This window comes from Oratosquilla oratoria, chromosome 17 (genome assembly GCF_046742065.1).
Source record: "Oratosquilla oratoria isolate Oo_2021 chromosome 17, ASM4674206v1, whole genome shotgun sequence".
NCBI lineage: Eukaryota > Metazoa > Arthropoda > Malacostraca > Stomatopoda > Squillidae > Oratosquilla > Oratosquilla oratoria.
Genome location: NC_134793.1, coordinates 9,989,281 through 10,012,807, shown reverse-complemented (window position 1 = coordinate 10,012,807; position 23,527 = coordinate 9,989,281). Strand labels below are relative to the sequence as shown.

Below are 23,527 nucleotides of genomic sequence, written 5' to 3'. Positions count from 1 at the left end.
CACGTCCTCTCCCTCTCCTCCTTCCCTCCCTCCCTCCTTCTCTCTCCTTCCCCCTCCCTCTCCTCCCTCTCCCTTCCTCCCCCTCCCTCTCTTTCTCCCTTCCTCCCCCTCCCTCTCCTTCTCACTCCCTCTCCTTTCTTCCCCCTCCCTCTTCTCTCTTCTATCTCCTTCCCTCCCTGTCTCCCATTCCTTCTTCTTCCCTCCCTCTCCCTTATTCTCCCTCCCTCCCTGTTGTTTTTCCATCCCTCTTCTTCTGCCTCCCTCCCTCTCTTGTCCTTCTCTCCTTCTCCCTCCCTTGCTCACTCTCTCCTACCCTCCCTTTTCTTTCCCCATCTCCCTTCCTCTCCTACCCTCCCTTTACTTTCCCCATCTCCCTTCCTCTCCTCCCTCCTTCTCCGTCCCTCTCCCTTTGTGTGTGTATGTGTGTGTGTCTAATCGTACCAGTTAGAAAAAATATCCACGCTCGTGTGTTCCCGTCTCTGTCTTCATTGGTCAAAGCAGGCTTTCAGTTCATGTGTGTGTGTGGTATTTACGTACCACGAAAACATCTACGCTCGTGAGGTACCGCCTCTGCCTTCGTTGGTCAAAGTAGGCTTTCAATTCATTTGTACATTCTTCGTGTGCGTGTTTGTTCGTGTGTGTGTGTGTGTGTGTGTGTGAGTGTGTGTGTGTGTGTGCGCGCGCGCGTGTGTGTGATGGCATGATGGAATTTGATCTTCCACTTCTGGATGACGTAATCACGGTGATATTTCATTTTTTTTAGAGAGAGAGAACCAGTTCCCAGTTACAGGTAGTTTTCTCTATTCGGAATTCTCCAGTATTCGCAACGAAAATTATTGTCTTTATTCTGTTTAACTTCATGTCTCTTCTCGAACAAGGTTCACTTAACCTAGATTAACTTTCTTCCGTAATCCGGGTCACTTGTTCAATCGCGGCCATACTTCAGATTAGTGTGTTCTGTTTTGTCGTTCCCCCGTGATACAACACCTTCTACAGGAGCAGGACCTTGAAGTTCTTCACTTCGTTAATACCTTCTTCAGGAGAAGGAATTTGGGGGTTCTTTACTTCGTCAGCACCTGCTACAGGAGAAGGCTCTTGAAGATAACTTCGCGAACACCTACTAGAGGAGCAAGAACCTGGTGGTCATAACTTTAACACCTACCACTGGGCTCTTCACTTCGTCAACACCTACTATAGGAGCAAGAACCTGGTGGTCATAACTTGAACACCTACCACTGGGTTCGTCACTTCAACACCTTCTACTGGACCCAGAACCTGGGGTTTTTCGTCAGTACCTACTATAGGAGCAAGAACTTAAGTTTTTCGCTTTGTCAAGACCTACTGCAGTAGGACTTTGAGATTCATCACTTCGTAAACACCATCTACAGAGGAACTTGGTTCATAAGTTCGTCGTCACCTACTACAGGAGGAAAACCTGTGGGAGAAAGGAGAGCATATGAACGAATCGGAGTAGATTGAACAGTTGTGAAGAAGGAGAGAAACTGAAGTAGAGGAATTATTCTTCATTTCGGTGATGTCTTCTACAGGAGCAAGATCTTGTTTGAAGAAGAGGAACGAGGAAGACGGGGAGGAAATGGTGTTAGTGTGGGAGGTGGCGACTATTCATAAAAGGTCATTGAAGGAGGTAGGGAGGGTTACATAGAGTCGAGGAAAGAGTTCTGCACTTCGTCGACACCTTCTGCAGCAGCAAGACCTTGTGGGAAGAAAAGAGAAAGAGGAGAAATTGAAGATGTGGGAAGAGGCCTGGAATGTCAAGGAAGGAGAAGAGAGAATGAGAGGGCGTGATCTTTGCTTTGCCGGCACCTACTACAGGAGTAGGAACTGTTAGGAATTCAAAGGGTGAGGGAGAGACTGAGAACGAGATGTGAAGAGGAAGAGTCTAAAATGCCAAGGAGGGGAGAGAGAGAGGGGGGGGGATTGGTTTGATCCTGTCGCAGAATATCTCTGCGTTGACCTTGAGAAGCCATGGAAGGTCCTTAAGGCATCACGCCACTGCATTTCCTCCCTCCTCCCTCTCCCCCTCCATCCCTCCAAGCCCCACATCCCCCCCACATCATCCAACCCCAACCAACCCCTTCCGTCAAACCTCTGACCTCTTTCTCTTCCTCCTCCTCCTCCTCCTCCTCATCTGTTTCCAACTCCACAAGCCTTCTACTTCCTTTTTCTCCTCCCCTTCCTCCTTCCAATTTCGTTCATATTCTCCCTCCCTGTCCCTCCTATTTCTCCATCCTCTCCTTCTTCTCGTCCTCCTCCCCGCCCTCCTCCCTCTCCTCTTCCTCCTCGTTCCCCTCCTCCTGCTCCCCCTCCTCCTCCCCCTCCTCCTCCCAATTTTCCGGGTCCTCATCCCGAAACTTGTGCGGGTTCTTTTACTTCCTGACGACAGGTCTTTTCTCGGCACTGGCTGTCATTATTCTCCTCCTCCTCCCCCTCCCCTCCCCCTCCCCCTCCCCCTCCCCCTCCCTCTCTTCCTCCTCCTCGCTATCCTCCTCCCTTTCTTCCTCCTCCCTTTCTTCCTCCTCCTCCCCCTCCCCCTCCCCCTCCCCCTCCCTCTCTTCCTCCTCCTCGCTATCCTCCTCCCTTTCTTCCTCCTCCCTCTATTCATCCTTCTCCTCTTCCCCCTCCTCCTCTTCTTCGCTCTCCTCCTCTTCCTCGCTCTCCTCCTCCCTCTCCTCCTCCTCCTCCCTCTCCTCCTCCTCCCTCTCCTCCTCTTCCCTCTCCTCCTCCTCCTCCCTCTCCTTCTCCTCCTCTTCCTCATTCTCTCTTTTCTATCCTTACTTTTCTACTCTTCTCTTCTTCTCAATCTTCCTCTTCTCTTCAATCATTACTTTTCTCCTCGCCTCATCTTCTCTTCTTCCTCTCTTCTCCTCCTCCTCCTTTGCCCCCACTTCCTCTTCTCCTCTCCTCCATCTCCTTTTCTCCTTCCCCATCCCCCTCACCGTCTCCTCCTCCTGTTCTCCTTTTTCGTTCTCATCAACAATTCTTCCTCTTACACCTCCTCGTCCTCCTCCTCCTCCTTCTCCTCCTCCCCCCCTTCCCCTTCCTGATCCTTTAGCTGTCACTGCCTCACACGTCCTGTCCTTAACACCCTCTTCCTCCTCCTCCTCCTCCTCCTCCTCCTCCTCCTCCTCCACCTTCCCCCCACCTTCCTCTAGAGACCCTTCTGTCCACCTTCGGAATCCTGATCTTATCCGGACTACGCATCTTTATTATCCGAAATCTTCCTCCTTATCCAAAGTCATCACTCTCAGATTCCTCATCTTCTTCCTCCTCCTCCTCCTCCTCCTCCTCCTCCTCCTCTCGTCATCCTCTCCTCCTTCTATTCTTCCTCTACTCCTGTACCTCTTCCTCCTCCTCCTCTTCTCTTCTTCCTCCCTCCTCCTCTTCTCTTCCTCCTCCCCTATTCCTCCTTCTCCTCCATTCCTTTCCTCCTTCCCATTTCCCTCCCCATCTTCATCCTCCATTCCTCTCCTCTTCCTCTCCCTCTCCCTCTCCATTTCCCTCCCTATCCTCTTCCTCCTCCTCCACTCGTCCTTCCCCTTCCCCCCTTCCCCCTTTCCCCCTTCACCATCCCCCCGCCCGTCCACCTGTGTCCCCTTGCCTTTCCCTCGACCGCTTCCAGGCTAATTTATTCAGCAGGGTGGGGAACCTTTCGCGTGCCAGAAGGGGGTCCCTGTCCCCCTGGAGGGGGGGGGGAAGGCGTTGTTTGTATATTTAATTATGGTTGTCGTCAGGCGATTTTATTCAACTTAGGGGCAACTTCCTCCTTTTCCTTCTCCCTCCCATGTCTCTTCTCCCTTCTTCCTCCTCCCTCCTCCCCTGTTTCTCTTCCCCCTCTCTCCACCCATTCCCATTCCCTCCTCCCCTTCCCTCACTTTTCACCCACCTTCTTCCTCTTTCCTCTTCCCCGTACCTCTTCCCTATCCCTCTTCCCACTTCCCTCTTCCCCCATCCCATTTCCTCCTCCCTCTTCTCCCTCCCCCCTTTTCTCCCTCCTCCCTCCACCTCCTCCTATTCCCTCTTCCCTCTTCTCCCTCCCCCCTTTTCTCCCTCCTCCCTCCACCTCCTCCTATTCCCTCTTCCCTCCTCCCTCTTCCTCCGTCCTTCTTCCCCCATCCCACTTCCTCCTCCCTCTTCTCCCTCCTCCCTCCTCCCTCTTCTCCCTCCTCCCTCCACCCCCTCCTATTCCCTCCTTCGTTTCCCTCTTCCCTCCTCCCTCGCCCCCCTCCCTCTTCCCCCCGTTCTTCTTCCCTGTCACTCGTCCCCTTCCCTCTCCTCCCTCGTCCTCCTCCTCTCCCTCTCCCTCCTTTCTTTTGAGCGGAGATTAGTCTCTGTTCATTAAAAGATGGTGCGTGACTCTGGTCAATAGGGGTGTCACAAAAGTCTCTAAATTGCTGTATGCATTAAACTTACGTAGTCGGTACCCCATGCAGGGGACGAAGGGGAAATTAAAAGTCAAGTGAGAAAGAGAGAGGGAGGGGGGTGAAGGCACGCATACACACACACACACACACACACACACACACACACACACACACACACACACACATATATATATATATATATATATATATATATATATATATATAGAGAGGGAGAGGGGGGGGCGCACACACACGCACACACACACACACACACACACACACACACACACACACACACACACACACACACACACACACACACACACACACACACACACACACACAGGTGGGAGTTAGTGCCACGAATCGGAGGTCATCATCCAGGGCCAAGTGCTAATTTGCAGAGAAAGAGAGAGAGAGAACGAGTGCCACACGGTGACAAATGATGTCACGGAGAGTGCCACTTCGCCGAATGGGCCGTGACGATGACGTCACAATAGACTACAAAGGAAAGGGCCCACTCCCTCTCTCCCTCCCTCCCTCCCTCCCTCCCTCCCTCTTGCTCCCCCCACCCTTTTCTTCATGACACTCCCTTTTCGTCCTACTTTCGTCCTCCCTTCCTCCCTCCTTCCCTCCGTCCCTCCTCCCATTCTCCCTTCCTCCCTCTATCCTTTCACCCATCCCTTCCTCCATAGCTCCTTCTCTCCCTTCCTCCTTCCCTCTCTCCTTTTCACCCTCCTTCCCTACCTCACTCCTTCTCTCCTTCCCTCCCTACCTACCACCCTTCCTTCCACCCTCCTTCTTCTCCCTCCCTTCCTCCCTCCATTCATTCCTTTCCTCCTTTCCCTTTTCCTTTAGTCTTCCCTACCTCCTTCCCTCTCCACCCCCCCTCGCACCCTGCTTCCCTCTTTTCATTTCCCCTCTTCTCCCCCCCCTCTTCACCATACCTCGTCCTCCTCCCTTCATTCACTCTTCCTCCTCCTATTACTCCTCCTCCTCCTCCTTTGGTCCTGTCTTCTCCCTGTTTGCGATCCCCCTTCACCCCCCAACAGTCTCGTAATCCTATTTCTGTTCCCTTTTTCTACTAATCTTCTCTCCCCCTTTCCCTTTTATCCTCATCTTTCCCCCTTTCCCCGTCCCTTTCCCTTTCCTCTTCCTCTTTCCGTCCTTTCCCCTTTCTCCTTTCCTTTCTCCTCCCTTCCCCTTTCCCCTCACTTCCTCTTCCCCCCTTCCCACCATCCCCCTCCCTTTCCTCTCAAGTTCTCACTCCCCTTCCCCCACACCCTCCCTCCTCTCCTCCCCCTCCCCGTCCCTTCATCCTTCCTCCTGTCCCACCTCCCTTTCCCCTCCCCCCACCCATCCCCCTTCTTCATGATGGGAACCCCCCTTTTGAACAAGTTTTTGACCATCTCCCGGACAAAAAAAAAAAAAAAAAAAAAATCATATCCAAGGTCCCGATTTTTCGTGCTGTGTTCTTCCCCTCCCCTCCCCCTCCCCCCTCTTTTTTATTATCGACTTCTGTGTGCTTCATCTCGTGATTCGACCACCCCCTCCCCCTCACCACCGTCCCCCTCCACTCGTAACTTCTTTATATTCTCAGATGTTCTCCATTTCCCGTAACCCATCCTCGTATTTATTTATTAATATTATTTTCATCTGTGTGTTTGTCTTTTTGTTTCGTTCATGGCGCTCTTGTCCCTTTCCTCTTCTTCTCTCCCCCTCCCCCTTCCTCTCACCTCTCCTCTTCTCCCCTCCTTTCTTCCCTCCCCCTTCCCCTTCCTCATATCTCACCTCTCCCTTCCTCCCCCTTTCATCCCTCCTCTCCCTCATCTTCCTACCTCCCCCTTCCCATCTTCTCCCTCCATCTTTTCCCTTTCCCCTCATTCTCTCCCACTCTCTCCCACCCTCCATCCCCCTTCTCCCACCCTCCTTTGTGCTTTCAAGTATAATTGATGGGATCTTGTGCTTGTCTCGGGTTAATTGCTCTGCCAATTAGTCAGGCCCGGTTGTTCAAGATTTATATTTCGTCACCGACATTTCACCGGCGCTTCTGTCCTTGTGGGAGAGCACGAGTTCGATTGAGTGGAAACGACTTCGGTTACAATCTTTTATTTCTCGATTCTCCAAATGTGCGAATCACCTTTGCGTCACATATTTAGAAACTGACGAACTAACAGAGGTTAAACCTAGAATACAAATGTTAGACGTATTGAATTGTAGACTTGGGGAAGTCTAGAATACTGTCAGCGAAGTCGTCTTGCTGATTTTCAAATTTTAGCCTATGCCAATGGTGGGTGACGCGCATCCTACCTGGCATCCTCTTTGGGTAAGCGTGTTGGTTGTAGATTCAGTTAAAATAATCATCAGCCTCGTACTTTGCAGCTTGAAGCAAATAAGCCCCATCTTTTAAAGACAAAGAATTAGGGCTCTAGGCAATCGTTGGACGATCATCGTTGAACGATAATCGCACCGAGGAAAACTGAGGAAGGAGAATAGGAGCTATTAATAGTGCGTGACTCTGGCCCGCAAGGGTGTCGCTAAAGTCCCTAAAGGACAGGTTAGGTGTCTTTAAACCTCTTCGGGTGTCACGAAGGGTACCATCTCCTCTTTATCCTCCTATTCATCTTCCTCCTCTTCCTCCACATCCTTCTCATCTTCCTCATCTTCATCCTCCACTTCTTTCTCCACTTCTTCCTCCAATTCCTCCTCTTCTTCCCCCTCTTATTCCGCCTGTTCCTTTTCTTCCCCCTTTTCTTCCTTTTCCTCCTCTTCCGACCTCTTCTTCCCCCTATCCTTCCCTCTCTTCCTCCTTTTCTTACTCTTCCTCCTCTTCCTCCTCTTCCTCCTCCAATTCTTTCTCTTCCAATTCCTCCTCTTCATCTCCTCTTCTTCCTCCTCCTTTTCCTCCTCTTCTGTGGAAAGTCTACAAAGACTTACGTTATTCAGGCGTATAAATATATAAATACTATAGGCGATTTTATTAAGCTGAGGATTTTTTTTTTTTTGGGGGGGGGAGAAGCTGGAAACCAAATCGGGGGTCGCTAAGGACCCTGACCCCATTGCGTCCGGAGTCTGCTCTTCGGGGTCTGGCCGAGGATCCGGGAGGTCCGGATCCGTATCCGTAACTGGAACCGGGTATTCCAATATCCATTCATACATCCTTGACTATGCGGTACAATTTTCGTCTCTGTCATTATGAACTGACATAAATTCACAAGAATCAGCACAGAGGAGAGAGATCAAAATGATACATGGGCTCAGAAATTTACCTTACGAGGAGAGGCTTAGGCATCTTAATTTACACTCTCTGGAAAGACGCAGAGTGTGGGGTGATCTAATAGAGGTGTTCAAGTGGATCAAAGGTTTTATCAAGGGTGACGCAAACAAGGTCATCATATCAAGACAACAGGGCAGGATTCGCAGTAATGGATTTAAATTATACAAATTTAAATTTAAAAAGAAAATAAGCAAGAACTGGTTTGCCAATAGAGTGGTTAACGAATGGAATAGACTTAGTCACCATATAGTGAGCGCTGAATCTATCACTTGTTTTAAGAGAAGGTTGCATAGCTTTATGTATGGGGATGATAAGTGGTAATGGACATGGAACTGCCTAGTGTAGGCCTTAGGGTCTCCTGCAGTCTCCTCCTTTCTTATGTTCTTGTGTTCTTGTCCTATTCCGTTGAGGTTCGGTCATCTTGCCGGAACGAAATGGTGTCATAGCTTCCTCTTGACACCCGGACACTGAGAGCTCCCGGATACGGCGAAGGACCTGAACGGGGGACTCCAAGAGGCGCCAGCAACGACGCTATCTCCTTGTCCCGGTTGGACGGTAGCACTCCAGAAGCTCTCACTTCGGCGTGTGTGTGTGTGTGGTCGAATTCATCTACTTTCTTCTTCTTCTTTTTTCCTTCTTCGTCCTTTTCTTCTTCTTCAAGTCTTCTTCTTCTTCTTCTTCAAGTCTTCTTCTTCAAGTTGCCTTCTTCTTCTTCTCATTGTTCTTTTTTTTCCTTCTTCGTCTTTTTCTTCGTTTTCGTCAAGTCTTCTTCCTCTTCGTCTTCTTCTTCTTCTTCTTCAAGTCTTCTACTTCTTCAAGTCTTCATCTTCTTCTTCTTCTTCTTCTTCCTCCTCTTCGTGGTTGCGGGGCTGGTGCCCGCCCGAACTTCAGCCTTGATGCATCTCCTCCTGCTGGCGGCGGCGGCGGGGGCTGCGGTGGCTGTAGGCCCCTACTTCGTGAGTGGCTGAGCCGCTTCAGCCTCATCATCCAATTGAATCTCTTTACCGAGTCCTTGCACTTCTTTCTCCTCTTCTTCCGACTCTCCTTCGCCTCCTCTCCCTTCTCCTCTGCACCCTCCCAATCCAACCCCTTTAAATATTTTGTTTCTTTTCTTGATTTTCTCTTCTATTTCTCTCTTTGTTTTCTCTTTCTCATTTTCAGGCTTCTTTTTCACCTCTCTCCCTTCCACACCCTTCCGTCCTGTTCTCTTTGTTTTTCTCGTTTTATTCTCCCGTCCTCTTCTCTGCTTTCTCCCACTTCTCCCTCTTCATTATCTCTTACCTCTCTCTTCTATTTCTCTCTTTGTTTTCTCTCTCTCGTTTCCCAGGCTTCTTCTTCACCTCTCTCCCTTCCACACCCTTCCGTCCTGTTCTCTTTATTGTTCTCATTTATTTCTCTCTCCCGTCCTCTTCTCTGCTTTCTCCAACTTCTCCATCTTCATTATCTCTTATATCTCTCTCGCTTCTCATACTTACTCGACCTCTCTTCCCTATCCTCTTTTTTCGTATCTCTTTTTTTATTTTATTTTTATAATTTCTTCCTCTTTCCCCTGTTGGTCTTCGTTTAGACGTCGTCGTTCATTCAATCAGACATTCACTCATTCATTCATTCAGTCTTTCATTCATTCAGACAGTCAGACCATTCATTAATTCATTCACTCATTCAGTCTGACTTTAGATTAGACCATTCATTCATTCATTCAGATAATAAGTCAAGCCATTCATTCATTCATTAAGTCAGACCATTCATTCATTCATTCATTCAGACATTCAAACATTGTCAGGCCACTCACTCATTCAGTCAGACATCAATCCAGACCATTCAAGCATTCAGACATTAAGCCTGGCCATTCATTCATTCATTCAGTCAATCAGAAATTAAGTCAGACCATTCAGACATTAAGTCAAGCCATTCATTCATTCAGACATTAAGTCAGGCCATTCATTCATTCATTCAGACATGAAGTCAGACCACTCATTCATTCATTAACTCAAATTTTTGGTTCATATTTTCCCACAGCACTTTGCATTTTCCTCCTCTTCCTACTCCTCCTCCTCCACCACCTCTTCCTTCTCTTCCTTCTGATCATCCTTCTCCAACAGACCCACCTCCTTTTTTTCCTCTACCTCCTACCATGGTCTATCCTACCTAACCTCCTTATCCTCATTTTCCTATGCCTCCTCCTCCTCCTCCTGATCCCTCTTTTCCTCATCTTTTCTTTTCTTCCATTACTTCGTCCTCCTGATCCCTCTGTTCCTCCTACTGATCAACCTCCTCTTTTTGCTGCACCTCCTCTTCCTCCTTTTCCCGTGCCTCCTTCAACTCCTCCTCTCTATTTTTCTTCTTCTTCTTCTTCTTCTTCTTCCTTTTCTTCCATTACCTCTAGATCCACCTTTTACCTGTATCTCCTCCTCCTCCTCCTCCTCTTCCTTGACCTCCTCCTCCTTGACCTCCTCCTCCTCCTCTTCTTCATGATCTACTTCCTCAACAACGAAATGAATTCGCAAGTGACGTAACCGTGTTGGGAGGACGTATTCCTCTGGCCCTCCCTCCCTCCCTCCCTCCGTCGTTCCACCTCGCGTTCTCTTTGGAATTTGGGGGCTGATCACCTTCGAGGGACCGTAAAGTCCTTGTGCTCAGGACACAACTCCTTATATGGGCATAATTGGGCACGTTAACCCATTGACTTAATTACGGAGGCCCTTGGTTGACGTCAGACGATTTTTTTGAAGTGAAGAAATAGATTCGTTTCCTCTCTCTCCCTGTCTCAGTCTCTCTCTTCTCCTGTCTTCTTCACTCTTCACCTCTCTTTCTCTTCCTCTCTGTTCCTCTTTCTCTGTTCCTCTCTCTTCCTCTCTCTATCTCTTCTCTCTCTTCCTCTCTCTCTCTCTCTCTCTCTCTCTCTCTCTCTCTCTCTCTCTCTCTCTCTCTCTCTCTCTCTCTCTCTCTCTCTCTCTCTCTCTCTCTCTCTCTCTCTCTCTCTCTCTCCCTCTCTCACACACACACACACACACACACACACACACACACACACACACACACACACACACACACACACACACACACACACACACACACACACACACTGATATCCTCTCCATGGTGTCTGCATCCTCTTATTTAGATCGGATTTTCTCCCATTGTGTGCAGCTTGTGCCTCTTCCTCGCAGGTGGCGCTGTCACAGGTGGCTCTGTCACTTACAGATGGTGCTACCGTTCGGTCGTTCTTCTCCCCTTGAGCATTTCTCCTTCACCTTTTCACTCCTCTCTCTCTCTCTCTCTCTCTCTCTCTCTCTCTCTCTCTCTCTCTCTCTCTCTCTCTCTCTCTCTCTCTCTCTCTCTCTCTCTTTAGCTACAATTTGCTTTCTTTATGCCTTTTTTTTTTCCTTCGTGATCTTTCCTGACCTTCATTTTTTTTTCCTTTTTCTTCGTCTTCCTCCTGTTCCTCTACCTCGTTTTCTTCTTTTTCTGTTTTGTTCTTGTACTGACTCTCGCTCGCTTTTTTCCCGATCTTCCATGTATATTTAGTTGTTGTCTTTTCCTCCTCCTCCTCCTCTCTCCTCTCTCCTATTTCCATTAATGACTCTGTTACCTGCCCCCAAGTCCCCAAAACACACAGGGCAAAGGTGACGGCTTAGGTAGCAACTACACAGCGCCCCCTTGCGTATGCTCATCCCTTTATCTCTCTTTTTCTTCCTCTCTCTTTCTCTTTCTCTTCCAATCTGTCATCATCCCTTTCTTTTCTCTCATACTTTTCTTTCACCAACTTTACTATCAATATCACCACTAACACCATCCATGTCACCACTAACATTATCACTATCACCACTAACACAGTCACTATCACCACCAACACTATCACCATTACTATCACCACTAACATTATCACAATTACAAATGTCACCATCATCATAATGTTTACCATTACTTTCACTACCATCATTAGAACCACTAAAAATAATTCTACTGATATCACTACTAGCAACAATAACACTAAATCGTTAGCATCACTAAAACTAACACAGCTATTAACATCACTACCACCACTACCATTTCTGATATCACCACTAACATCACTACCATCACAGACACCACCAATCCTAACACCATTACCTGTCACCACCACTGTCAGCACTACAATCATTACCATCACTGACACTACCACTATCACCACCACTACCAGTGCCACCACTGTTACTATCACCACTATCACCACCACCATCATTACCATCGCTGACACTACCACTATCACCACCACTACCAGTGCCACAACTGTCACTATCACCACTATCATCATTACCATCACTGACACTACCACTATCACCACCACTGTCACCACTATCACCACTATCACCACCACTTTCACCACCCTTGTTCCCATGTATGGGATGCGGCGCCACGCAACGCCCACTTCGGAATGCGTCCGTCCATCCCTTGTGTGCAATCACGCCCGCGCCCCATTGTGTGCTAAACTACGCCCGTCTCATGTTCATGGAGACGAGTCTCTCTCTCTCTCTCTCTCTCTCTCTCTCTCTCTCTCTCTCTCTCTCTCTCTCTCTCTCTCTCTCTCTCTCTCTCTCTCTCTCTCTCTCTCTCTCTCTCTCTCTCTCTCTCTCTCTCTCTTTCTCTATCACTCGTCCACCCTCCCTCCCTCCTTCCTGCCCTCTCTGTTCTTTTGTTAAAAAAAAAGTTACATGCCTTAGTGAAACATGACTTGTTAAGTAATAGAAATGTAAATTACTCGTATTGTAGATCAAATGTATTTGTATTTCACTGCCGGTAACTAGTGCATCTATCCCTAACAGTGCACCGTAATGGCGAAGTCCCAAAGGTGGGAGGGGTGAGATGTAAGGAGCGTTCTTCTTCGAGCGGCGATCAGTCTCCGGTCCTAAGAGGATGATGCATGACTCTGGTCCGTAGGGGTGTGACTGAAGGTCCCTCTTTAATTTCTTTACTGCGTAACGATGTCGGATGCTTAAAAAAAGAATAGATAAGTAGATGAATAGATAAAAATATAAGATAATAAAGAAATGGAAAATTAGATCAAAATAAAATCATGAAATAAGTAAGGAAATTCGATAAGGAAATATAATAACCAATTGATAGTCATTACAACACTTAAGTTTGGGTTTTTAATTCGGTGTACATCCGCGCCCGTGCCGCCGCGGCGCGATCCGCTCCGCCCGACGTTTCCGCGGACGGAAAGCCCCGTTCCATTCGTCGACTACGCGGAGGACGAAATTGGTTCCACCTACCTCAAGGCCGATTTTTTTTTTTTTTTTTTTTTGATAATTACTTTTCGTATTTTTATCTATGTATTGATTTTTTTTTATTCATTTATTCTTATTTTATTATGTTTTAGTTTTTAGTTTATTCTTTATTTTCTTGTTATCTAATTTAAAGGCATATCAAGCTTGTTAATCCTCCATTTACACAACTGGGTTTAATTATGGCATAGTTTAAAACAATAGGTATTTTAGACTTTTTTCTTCGAATAATACTGTATATACATTTTCGACAGCTTGAAACCATTATCGTTATCATAGTTATTATTATTATCATTATTATTGTAATTGTTATTATCATCATCATTATTGTTATTAACAATATCATTATTATTTTATTTGTCCATCTGTTTTCTATTTAATTAAAAAAAAAATCCTACCAGGAACTCTTGTTACCAACTGTACCTAACCGGAAGGGAGGGAGGGGGTGGGGGTGGAGGAAGGCTTTAGTGAGAAGAGCCCGCAGGTTCTGTAATCCAATTGGCGGACGTTGAAAAGGGGACAGACGGGGGGGGGGGCGCCGAATCCCAAGGCTTCACGAAGCTTAACACGGTAAATAGCACGAAGTGTGTGTGTGTATGTACGTGTGCATGTGTACGTACGTGTGTGTATATGTGTGTGTACGTGTGTATGTGTACGTACGTATGTGTGTGTGTTATATGAAGGGATTCCAGTGCTCCTTTCCCTCCAGTGCTCCTTTTCCTCTCTTTAGACATTGTCTTCTTCCTCCTCGAACTCTCCCTCCTTGTCTTCCTCCAAATTCTACTCCTCCTACTCCTGTTCCTCCTCCTCCCTCTACTCCTGTTCCCATTCCTTATTCTTATCCTCCTCCTTCCTTTTCCCCATCCCCTGTTCCATTACCTCTACCATTTCCTCCTCCTCCTCCTGTTTCTATTGCTTCTCCTTATCCACGTCCTCCTCTTCCTTTTCCTCCACCATTTCCTCCTATTCATGTTTCTATTCCTTCTCCTTATCCTTGTTCCTCCTCCTTTCTTCCACAATCTCCTTTTCTACCTTCTACTCCTCCTCCGCCTCCTCCTCCCTTCTCGTCCTTTCTTCCACAATATCCTTATCTATCTCCTCCCTTCTCCTCCGCCTCCCTCCTCCTTTCTTCAACAATCTCCTTTTCTGCCTCCTTTCTTCCACAATTACCTTTTCCACCTCCTTCTCGTCCTCCTTGTGTTCATGTTTCTTTTCCGTCTCCTCCTCCTCCTCCTCCTCCTCCTCCTCCTCCTCCTCCTCCCCCACCCATACTCCCCTCCTGCCCCTCCAGATCCCCACCGGTCGAGGCTGACCGGAGGCCTGGACAAAGGCTTCATTAGCGCCAAGCGGTGAGCATCGTGCCACGGGCTGTTGCTTCGTGAAAGGTCGAGGGGGTGAGGGTGGGGTGGGGCCGGGGTGAGGTTGAGAGCGGGGTGGGGGCGGGGTTGAGGGTGGGGATGGGGTGAGGGCGTGGTAAGGGTGTCATGTCAGTACAGAGCGGGGGAGGAAAATGGTGGTTAACGTCTTTCTTGCTTGCGGGTTGCTTGCTTGCTTGCTTGGCTGTATTGTAGGGTTGGTTGGTTGCGTTCTCTCTCTCTCTCTCTCTTTCTCTCTCTCTCTCTCTCTCTCTCTCTCTCTCTCTCTCTCTCTCTCTCTCTCTCTCTCTCTCTCTCTCTCTCTCCTTGTGGTTTGGTTGCTTGTTTGCTTGCATGCATGTTGGTGAATTGTGTGAGATTGTCCAAAAGGATTGAAGCGTTGGTAAACTACAGCCCTTAACAGCGCTTGTGTGCTCGTTTGCTGGTTGGTTCCTCCCCAACTTCCGGGTTGGTCACTTGCAGGTTGGTCACTCGAATGTTTGTGGGTTCCCTGCTTGCGTTCTGGAGAACGGAGGAGACTCTTCGCCGGCTCCTGACGAAGAGGATCTGTCGGAAGGACCCGAGCTGACGCCCCTGGTCACGCCGCTGTGGGTTCCCCGCTTGAGTGAGAGAGAGAGACCAAACACCTTTTTTCTTCTTCTTCTTCGTCTTCTCCTTCATCATCTTATTCACCTTATACTTCTCGTTCTCTTCATTCACGTCTCGCTTCTCCTCCTCCTTCCTCCCCTCCTCTTTCTCCTCCCCTCTTCCTCCTTCTGCTCCTCTTCTACCTCCTCCTCCTGCTCCTTCTCATCCACCTCTACCTCGTCGTCCTCCCTTTTGTCTATCCCAACTTCTTTTCTTCCTTCTCTGTCTCCTCTTTCTTATCTTGTCTTCCACCTCTTCTTCTTTCTCCTATTCTTTCTCGTCCTCCTCCTCCTCTTTATCCTCCTCCTCCTGCTTCTCTTCCCTTTTCTCGTATTCGTCCTTTAAAAGAGGAGTCTTCTTTAGCATATGGAACGGGATCTCTTCTTCCTCTTTGTCTTTTTTTTTTTTTTTTCTTCCAGTTTTCCCTCTTCTTTCCCTTCTCCCTCTTCTTTCCCTTCTCCCTCTTCTTCCTCTTCTGCTTCTTTTCACTCTTCTTCTTTCTCTTCTCTCTCTTCTTCCTCCTCATCTCATCCTTCTTCTTCGTCTTCTTTTTCTTCTCCTCCTTCTTCTTCCGCCCAGAGTCGGGATATCATTTTCACCTGACGGGCGGCGGTCTTTGGGTTGAACGGGTCTTGCGTCGATCGCGACCCCTCCACTTTCGTCCCGAGTTCAATCTTCGACTGAATGAAATTCCCTCGAGGTCCCCAGAATAAAAACATTCAAGGTTCGCCGCGAGTCCATGATGTGACGTCATTAAAAAGTGGGCGTAGTCGTGAATTACTGAGTACCTTGATAATTTCCATAACCAATCACAATAGGCCTTTAACGTGACGTCATCAAAAAGTGGGTGGAGTCATGGATGACCGAGTAGTGTGATTAACTTTCATCACCAATCACTATGGATCTTGGCTCTGATGTCATTAAAAGGGGGCGGAGTCATGGATGACTGAGTAACGTGATTATTGTTGGTTTTGTCCACCTCCTCCTCTTTCTCGGTGTCTATTTTCGCGACTGCGTGATTGTGCGCAGTGAGTCGCCATGCTCAGTCAAAGGGATTAATCCGCTACAGGTTTCCGTGTTTTTCGTGGAGATTAAAACAAGCATGTTTTTTTTTTTTTTTTTTTTTTTTTTGACAACGTGTGACTCGTTTTTCACTTTTATGTTTGTTCTGTTGTATTTGTTTGTTTACACAGGGGCGTCTGTTGTTTTGTTTGTTTGTGTTGATGGGAAAGTAATATGTGGCCGAGGGTCCCTCTCTCCTCTCCTCTCCTTTCCTCTCTCTCTCTCTCTCTCTCTCTCTCTCTCTCTCTCTCTCTCTCTCTCTCTCTCTCTCTCTCTCTCTCTCTCTCTCTCTCTCCAAGGCTTGTCCACTTTCAAGCATCCTATACATTTATTTTATTTTATTTATTTATTTATTTATTTTTCAAAACTTTTACAAAAACCATTTCTGATCCTGTTGCAGCCTCGTCCATGTCTTCATCCACATTGGCTCTCACTGTGGGAGGGTAATGATTTTGTTGTATTTTCTATATAATATATATATTTTCTTTGTAAGGTATTCCTATTGTATAGTAGATATTGCAAGAATTGTGAAGAATTTTGTGTCCAGCTGGTCCACACCCACGAACTGGAGAGAGAGAGAGAGAGAGAGAGAGAGAGAGGAGGCGTGAAGAATACCTTGCTCGACTCAAAACTGTACTGGGAAGAAATGGGATGTAAAACACACACACACAGGCACACACGCATACATGTGTGTGCGTACGTGCGTACTCAAGTGATAAATGTGCACATCAAAGAAATGTTTCAATGTCCGTGTTTGTGCTCACAGTAGTGGATGAAAACATTGTACAGATATATTGTATGTGTGTCTCAAATTTTTTTTTACTTGCTGTACATACAATAGGTACACGTATTCGATCTAGGAACAGGAATTCCTCTGAGCTGAAGACATTCGTCTGGCTTTAGCCAGAATAAAAACATAAAAGCCCAGGATACATGGGTCTACACATAATTACACACACATTCATACATACATACATACATATATACATACGCATGCGTATGGCGGTAGTGTGTGTGTATTGAATAACTTACTACTTTACCTTGAAGATGTCTTGATAGACGAAAACGCTCAGTGTCCTATATCTACTTTCATTTCACCCTTATAAAATTCTATTCATACATCCATACGCATGCACACCCACGGGACAAGATAGAGAAGTTTGCAGAAGTGCTGCGGCAGAGTTAGCGCCGTCATGCAACTCCTGGAGGCGTTTGGGAGAGGCCTTTGTCTCCAACGGGGGACTGATACACGCGCGTTCGGCGACTTCGAGTGTGAAGCCATGCGCGTTCGTCGAGTTCCCGAACTCGCCGAAGTAGTCTGGCAGCTTTAGTCGAAGCGGCCGGTTCGCGAGGGTCGTCTCGGGTGAGTCATGGCCCAGACAGACCAGTAACGCTACCTCTGACCTCCCCCCACCCCTCTCCCCCCCTTTCCCCCTCTAAATCCCCCCCTCCGCTCTCCCTCTCTCCCCCTCTCCCCCCTCTCTTTCTGCCTCGACGCTTCCTCCTTCTACTTCTTCACACCCTTTCTCTCTCCGTCTCTTGTCTTTCCTCGTTTCGTTCTTTCCATCTCTTTCTACCTCTTCTCGTCCTCCTCACTGTCCTCCTCCCATTCCTCCTACCTCACCTCCTCCTCCCATTCCTCCTACCTCACTTCCTCCTCCCATTCCTTCTCACTGTCCTCCTCTTCTTCCCCCTCCTCCTCTTCCTCCCTTCCTCCTCCTCCTCCTCCTCCTCCTCCTCCTGCACCTCGTCTTCTTCTTCCCCCTTCTCTTTTCCTTCCTGTCTCTCGGCTATATCTTTCTCTTCTTCCTTCTCTTTCTATTCCTCCCTCTCCTCTTCCCCTCTAAACCCCCCTTCTCTCTCCCGCTCTTCCCCCTTTCTGCCTCGACGCTTCCTCCTTCTACTTCTACATCTTTCTCTTCTTCCTTCTCTTTCTTTTCCTCCTTCTCCTCCACTTTTTTCTGCTTCCCGCTTCTCTTTTCCTTCCTTTTCCTCCACCACACCTTTCTTGCCCTCCGCCTTCTCCCCTTCCTCCTCCTCTTCCTCTTCTTCCTCCTCTCTGTCTCCTTTTCTTCCCCACTTCTTTTCCTTCCTTCTCCTCCTCCTCCTTCTTCTAACGCTGCTTCTTTCTCGTTCTCCTCAACCCACTTCTCTTCTTCTTCTTCTCCCCTCCTCTCCTCCTCCTCCTCCTCCTCCTCCTCCTCCTCCTCCTCCTCCCTCTGTTCAACTTCTTCCTCCCCTCCCCTCTTCAACCTCTTCCTCCTTCCCTCCCCTCTTCAACCTCTTCCTCCTCCCCTCCCCTCTTCAACCTCGTCCTCCTCTTCTTCCCTCTACAACATCTTCCTATCCACTCTTCAACTTCCTCCTCCTCCCCTCCACTTCTTCCTCAACCTCTTACCACCCCCTCTTCTTTAAACTCTCCTCTTCCTCCTCCTCCTCCTCCTCTTCCTCTTCCTCTTCCTCTTCCTCCTCCCCCTACCCGACGACAACCACTTGACTTAGCTGTCTAAGTACATAAAGCAAAGGTGACGCGGTTTGTTATCAACATAGCGTCTTCTCTCTCTCACCCTTCTCTCTCTCTATCTATCTATCTCCATCCCTCTCGCACTCCCCCCCTCTCTCTCCCTCTCTCTTTCTCTTTTTTTCTCTCTCTCTCTGTCTTCGACATCGTCTCTTAATCTCGTTTCCTCTTCACACGCCTTTTCTGACCTTGGGGCTCTATTCCCAAACCGCATTCATCGCCTGTTCATAACTTGGGGGTGATCACCCGCGAGGGATGGTAAAGCCTGTGTGGTGACAAAAGCACCCGTGGTGCGATGGAATCATTTCCTGTTTGCTCTTATCTACATCATCATTATTGTTACTGTTATTTTATTTTAAGATGTTATTTGTTTATCATTGATGTTAATAATATTTTTTATCATTATTATTATTGTTATTATTTATTATTATTTATTTTATTTTATTTATTTATTTATATCTATTTTTATTTGTTTATTATTATATTAAGGGGCTTTTCTTCCAAGGTGTAATCGCCTGCAAGGGACAGTAAGGTCAGTGTGGCGATAAGGCCCCCGTGATATGATGGATTAGAGGAAATCGTTCCCTATTTGCTCTCCTATATCATTATATTTCGCAATCTATTAACGTCGCAAGATTCATAACTGCCCTTCCCACACCCAGCCAAGACATTATAATGTCGAAAGAGCCCTCACTGCCTAACCATTACCTGACCAAGTGCTTTACTAAGCATAGGCTGATGTAATACTGAGTGTCGAGGATCGATAGAGTTGGGCGATGCTGTAATGTGACCATCAGAACTCTTGAGTAGGATCAAGGTCCTTGTAGTACAAATGTACTGTAGTACAAGTATTGTACAATGGACTTTGATTAAGCACCCATTAACCTTCTCTAGCATGTAGTTCATCAAGGATATGTTCATCCATGCCCGTGGCATTTATGTACTCTCGATAATGAAAGGGTGAGCGCCTTGCAGGGATGGTAAGGTCCGTGTGGTGATTGAAAAATATCCGTGTGTGTGTGTGTGTGTATGTGTGTGTGTGTGTGTGTGTGTGTGTGTGTGTGTATGAGACACCTTAGGCTGTGTGTGACTTTTCCCCTTCCTCTCCCCTCTCTCCCTATTTCTACATCTCCCCTCCCCTTATTTATACCCTTCCTCTCTCTTTCCCTCCCCCTCGTCTCACCTCTCCCCCTCCCCCTTCCTTTCACCTCATCCCCTCACATCTCCCCCTTTCATACCCTCCCTTCCCCCCTTCCCTCTTCCCTCTACTTTTCCCCTCACCGCCCCATCTCCCTCTACCAGTGACGTCACATGTGTCCTTAGTGAGGCTTTCCCATTTTAGTCGACTTTGTAACCTTGATAACGCGTTCCTGCCGTCTTTTTCCAGCTGGTCGGTCGGTCGGTCCGATACCCGATGCCCGATGCCCGATGGGAACTCTCAGCCACGCCATGAGTACGTTCGAGTCTTGAACTCTCGGCCCCTCTCGCCGCGATGACGTCACAAAAGAAAATCTGGGCTGTAGCCAGAATAGAATATCTGAAGGACGTCATCCTAGCTAAGGGGGTTGAGGGTTTGGGAGATAATGAGTGTTTTCTCTCGCCAAGTTGGGTTTTTTGAGTGTGTTTCTCTCCTTTCTCTTTCTTTCGCTCTCTCTCTTGGTTTTGTCTGCTGGGTGTGTTATGTGGAGGCTGCGACGGTGATGCTTTGTGTTGGCGTTTTCTCTTTCTCTCTCTCGTCTTCCACTTTTCCATCATTTCTCTTTTTTCTTCTTTCACTTTCTCTCTCTCCTCTTCCACTTTCCTTTCCTTTCTCTTTTTCTTTTACTTCCCCCATTCGTCCCCCCCCTCTCTCTCTCTCTCTCTCTCTCTCTCTCTCTCTCTCTCTCTCTCTCTCTATATATATATATATATATATATATATATATATATACATACACGCTTTTGCATCCATGTATAATCACTCTTAGAGTGTTGTGTGACACCTTAGTGAGTAACACGGAGACGAATAAAATCGCCTGGCGGTTGCCAGAATACAAGGGAGAGTGCCACGCGGTTCGTAATGGGTTAAACGTTTCTTTCTGTGACGTTTTCCGAGGACTGAGGAACGTTTTTAACTCGACAACAGTTTGACACAAGTCCACGTTTTCTATGATGTGTGGCAAAGCCTGTGTCATGTGTTCGGATATTCTTGATCGTTGTACATAGGTGTGGTTCTCTTCTTAATTTTCTCTTTTCTCTCTTTGTCTCTTCTTTTTTCTCTCATTGCTTCTTCTCTTTCCTATCCCTTCTCCTCTCTCCTCTTTCTTTGCTCCTCTCTCTTTTCTCTCATTTCTCTTCACTCTTTTCTTTCTCTCCGTCGCTCCACCGTGGCGCTCTCGATTTCACTGTCGCAGCTCTTAATTGTTGAGCGTTTTCGTGTGCAAACACACTTTCGAGTCGGTGAAAGTCGTCTTTGGCGACGACTTGACGTCATGGCGTCTTGGTTTCTCCTCGATGATGATTGGCACTTAATCAGTTCCCACAAAGTCGATAAGACTTTTTTCAAATTTTATTAAAGCAGTTTGATGTTAGCTAAATCAAATTCTCTTAAGTGGATTTTTTAAAAATTTAAGTTAATTCAAGAAGGCATAAAGTGGATATTCTGTTGTCAATTATTGCTATTTTATTTTTTTAATCCAAATGGTTCAGGACTAATCGCCTGGGAAAGACATCCAAAGGCTTAAATGCTTTTTACATAAGAAGACAAAGGAAATGTTTTTTCTGTATGTTTAATTTAGCAAATTTATGTCTGTGTACGTATGTGTATGTGTAATGTGTATACATGTGTACTCATAGGCGCGCCACCAAACGTCCACAACAGCTGTTCTTCTGCATCACCTTAGCCCCACCCACTTTGCTCTTGGCGGCCAATCAGCGTCACGGAGAATGGTGACGTCACACACAGATGAGGTCTCTTGAAAGCACACAACCACATCAAGCAGGGCGATCGTGTTACTGCTAATAGTGTTTGTGTGTATTGTACGTTTGAATTAATGTGGTGTACACATAGGCTCCGTGGTCGCACACAAGCATATATGCTTGCACGCTTGCGAATATACACACCCACAAACACACAGACACACACACACACCACGAGCATAGCTCCCCTTCCCGTAAAATACAACTAGGTAAATACACAGGCACACACACACACAAACACACACACACACACGCACATACACACACACACACACACACACACACACACACACACACACACACACACACACACACACACTCGGTGGCGCGGTTGGTAGAGTCCTCGACTGTCACTACGGCGGTCCGGGTTCGAATCTTGCCCAGGGCTGAAATAATTTCAGCATCGCTGCTTTCGAGTCGTTATTTCAACTCTCGTGGGCGGGGAGTTGGGTGCGTGTGTGCGTGTAAGGTCATAGCATTACCCATAGATCGGTCATACAAGCTCTGAGCTCTCTCCCGGGAGGGAAATAGCTGTCGGTCACGAGTCCAACACGTGATCCAAAGACCAAGGTGAATACACACACACACACACACACACACACACACACACACACACACACACACACACACACACATATATATATATATATATATATATATATATGTGTGTGTGTGTGTGTGTGTGTGTGTGTGTGTGTATACAATAGCTTACACGTGTTCATGCCTAGCACTTTGAGTTTTGTACATATAATTTTATTTATTATATGTTTATCTAATATATTTTTCCGTGAATGAGTATATATATATATATATATATATATATATATATATATATATATATATATATATATATATATATATATAATAATGAATTATATCATTCATTTGATCCATGTAAAAAGAAAGTAATGTTTTTGAACATGTCCTGATGGGGTACTGATATACCCCAAATTTATTCGCGTATATATATATATATATATATATATATATATATATATATATATATATATATATATATATATATATATATATAACACTGAATGGAAATGGTAATGATGATATGATAGTCAATATTATCATTATTTTGATCAACATCATCTTGAATAACACAATCCGCTCGAAAAGTATCAGAATCATAATAAAACCGCCTGACGTCAACCAGAAGGAAATCCGTAGACCAACCACGGAAGAATTCAACAGTTAACCAGAATAAAGTCTGTTGTGTTTGAGGAGTGCCAGCTTGCACGGTGCCTTAGTGGGTGGCACTAATGAACGAGTGTTACACGACTGAAAATTTTGTAATTAGGTGAAGCCTGCCGCGTATTCAGACTGGGGTTTTGGTGATACTGATATTAATGAATTAATTATTATTATTATTATTTATTTATTTTATTATACTCTGCAAGGGGCACCGTCCTAGCCTCCCGACAGGAGTTTGTGACGTTAAACCTTGTAATATAATTCATTTATTTATTCAGATTTAGCTTTGAATTGATACTGTCGTTTATTTACTTTTTTATTCAGATTAATTTTGAAATGTTTGTGCGATTCACCACTATTGTGCCGGGCTCGTGATCAACATATATAACCCTCCCGGATGAGAGCTCAGAGTTCATATGTGTGCTTGTATGTGTGTGTGAGAGAGAGAGAAAGAGAGATTCCCCCACCACGGTCTTGAATCATGCGTTGGACTCGTGATCGAGTCATTACCCTTCCGGATGAGAGCTCAGACGTGCGTGTGTTTTGTGTGTGTGTGTGTGTGTGTGTGTACGTGTGTGTATGCGTATGTGTGTGTGATCAGAGTGGAATGCACACTTTCATCAAGAAGACGATTTCTCTCCCTCGTCGTAGTAATTGAGTCAAGATTGTTTGGGTCGTTAGCCTGCCGCTGATTGGACCGTTTCGATGTGTTAAACACTCGTTCCGCACTGACGTAATTTGTGTGTTTTATTCTGGCTAAAACGTTGGGTGATGTAGTGCAGATGACGTGGGGGAGAGGGGGGAGTTTGACTACAATAGGGGGGTCTCGCTTCCCCCCGCCTCTCGTTTGTTTTAAG

At 46.7% G+C, this 23,527-nt stretch overlaps 1 protein-coding gene across 6 annotated transcripts in view; it reads left to right on the top strand.

Annotated features, from left to right (window-relative positions):
* Positions 1-23,527, top strand: part of Synd (protein kinase C and casein kinase substrate in neurons protein Synd) — a 336,406-nt gene that overhangs the window by 231,371 nt on the left and 81,508 nt on the right. For 4 of the 6 annotated variants that reach the window (XM_076200369.1, XM_076200367.1, XM_076200368.1 and 1 more), the window contains one exon: positions 19,900-19,965. The exons of the other annotated variants lie outside the window; for them this stretch is intronic. In XM_076200369.1, coding sequence (XP_076056484.1) covers positions 19,941-19,965 — 25 coding nt within the window. In that variant the 5' untranslated portion in view covers positions 19,900-19,940. The remainder of the gene's footprint in view (positions 1-19,899; positions 19,966-23,527) is intronic. 6 annotated transcript variants of the gene reach the window in all.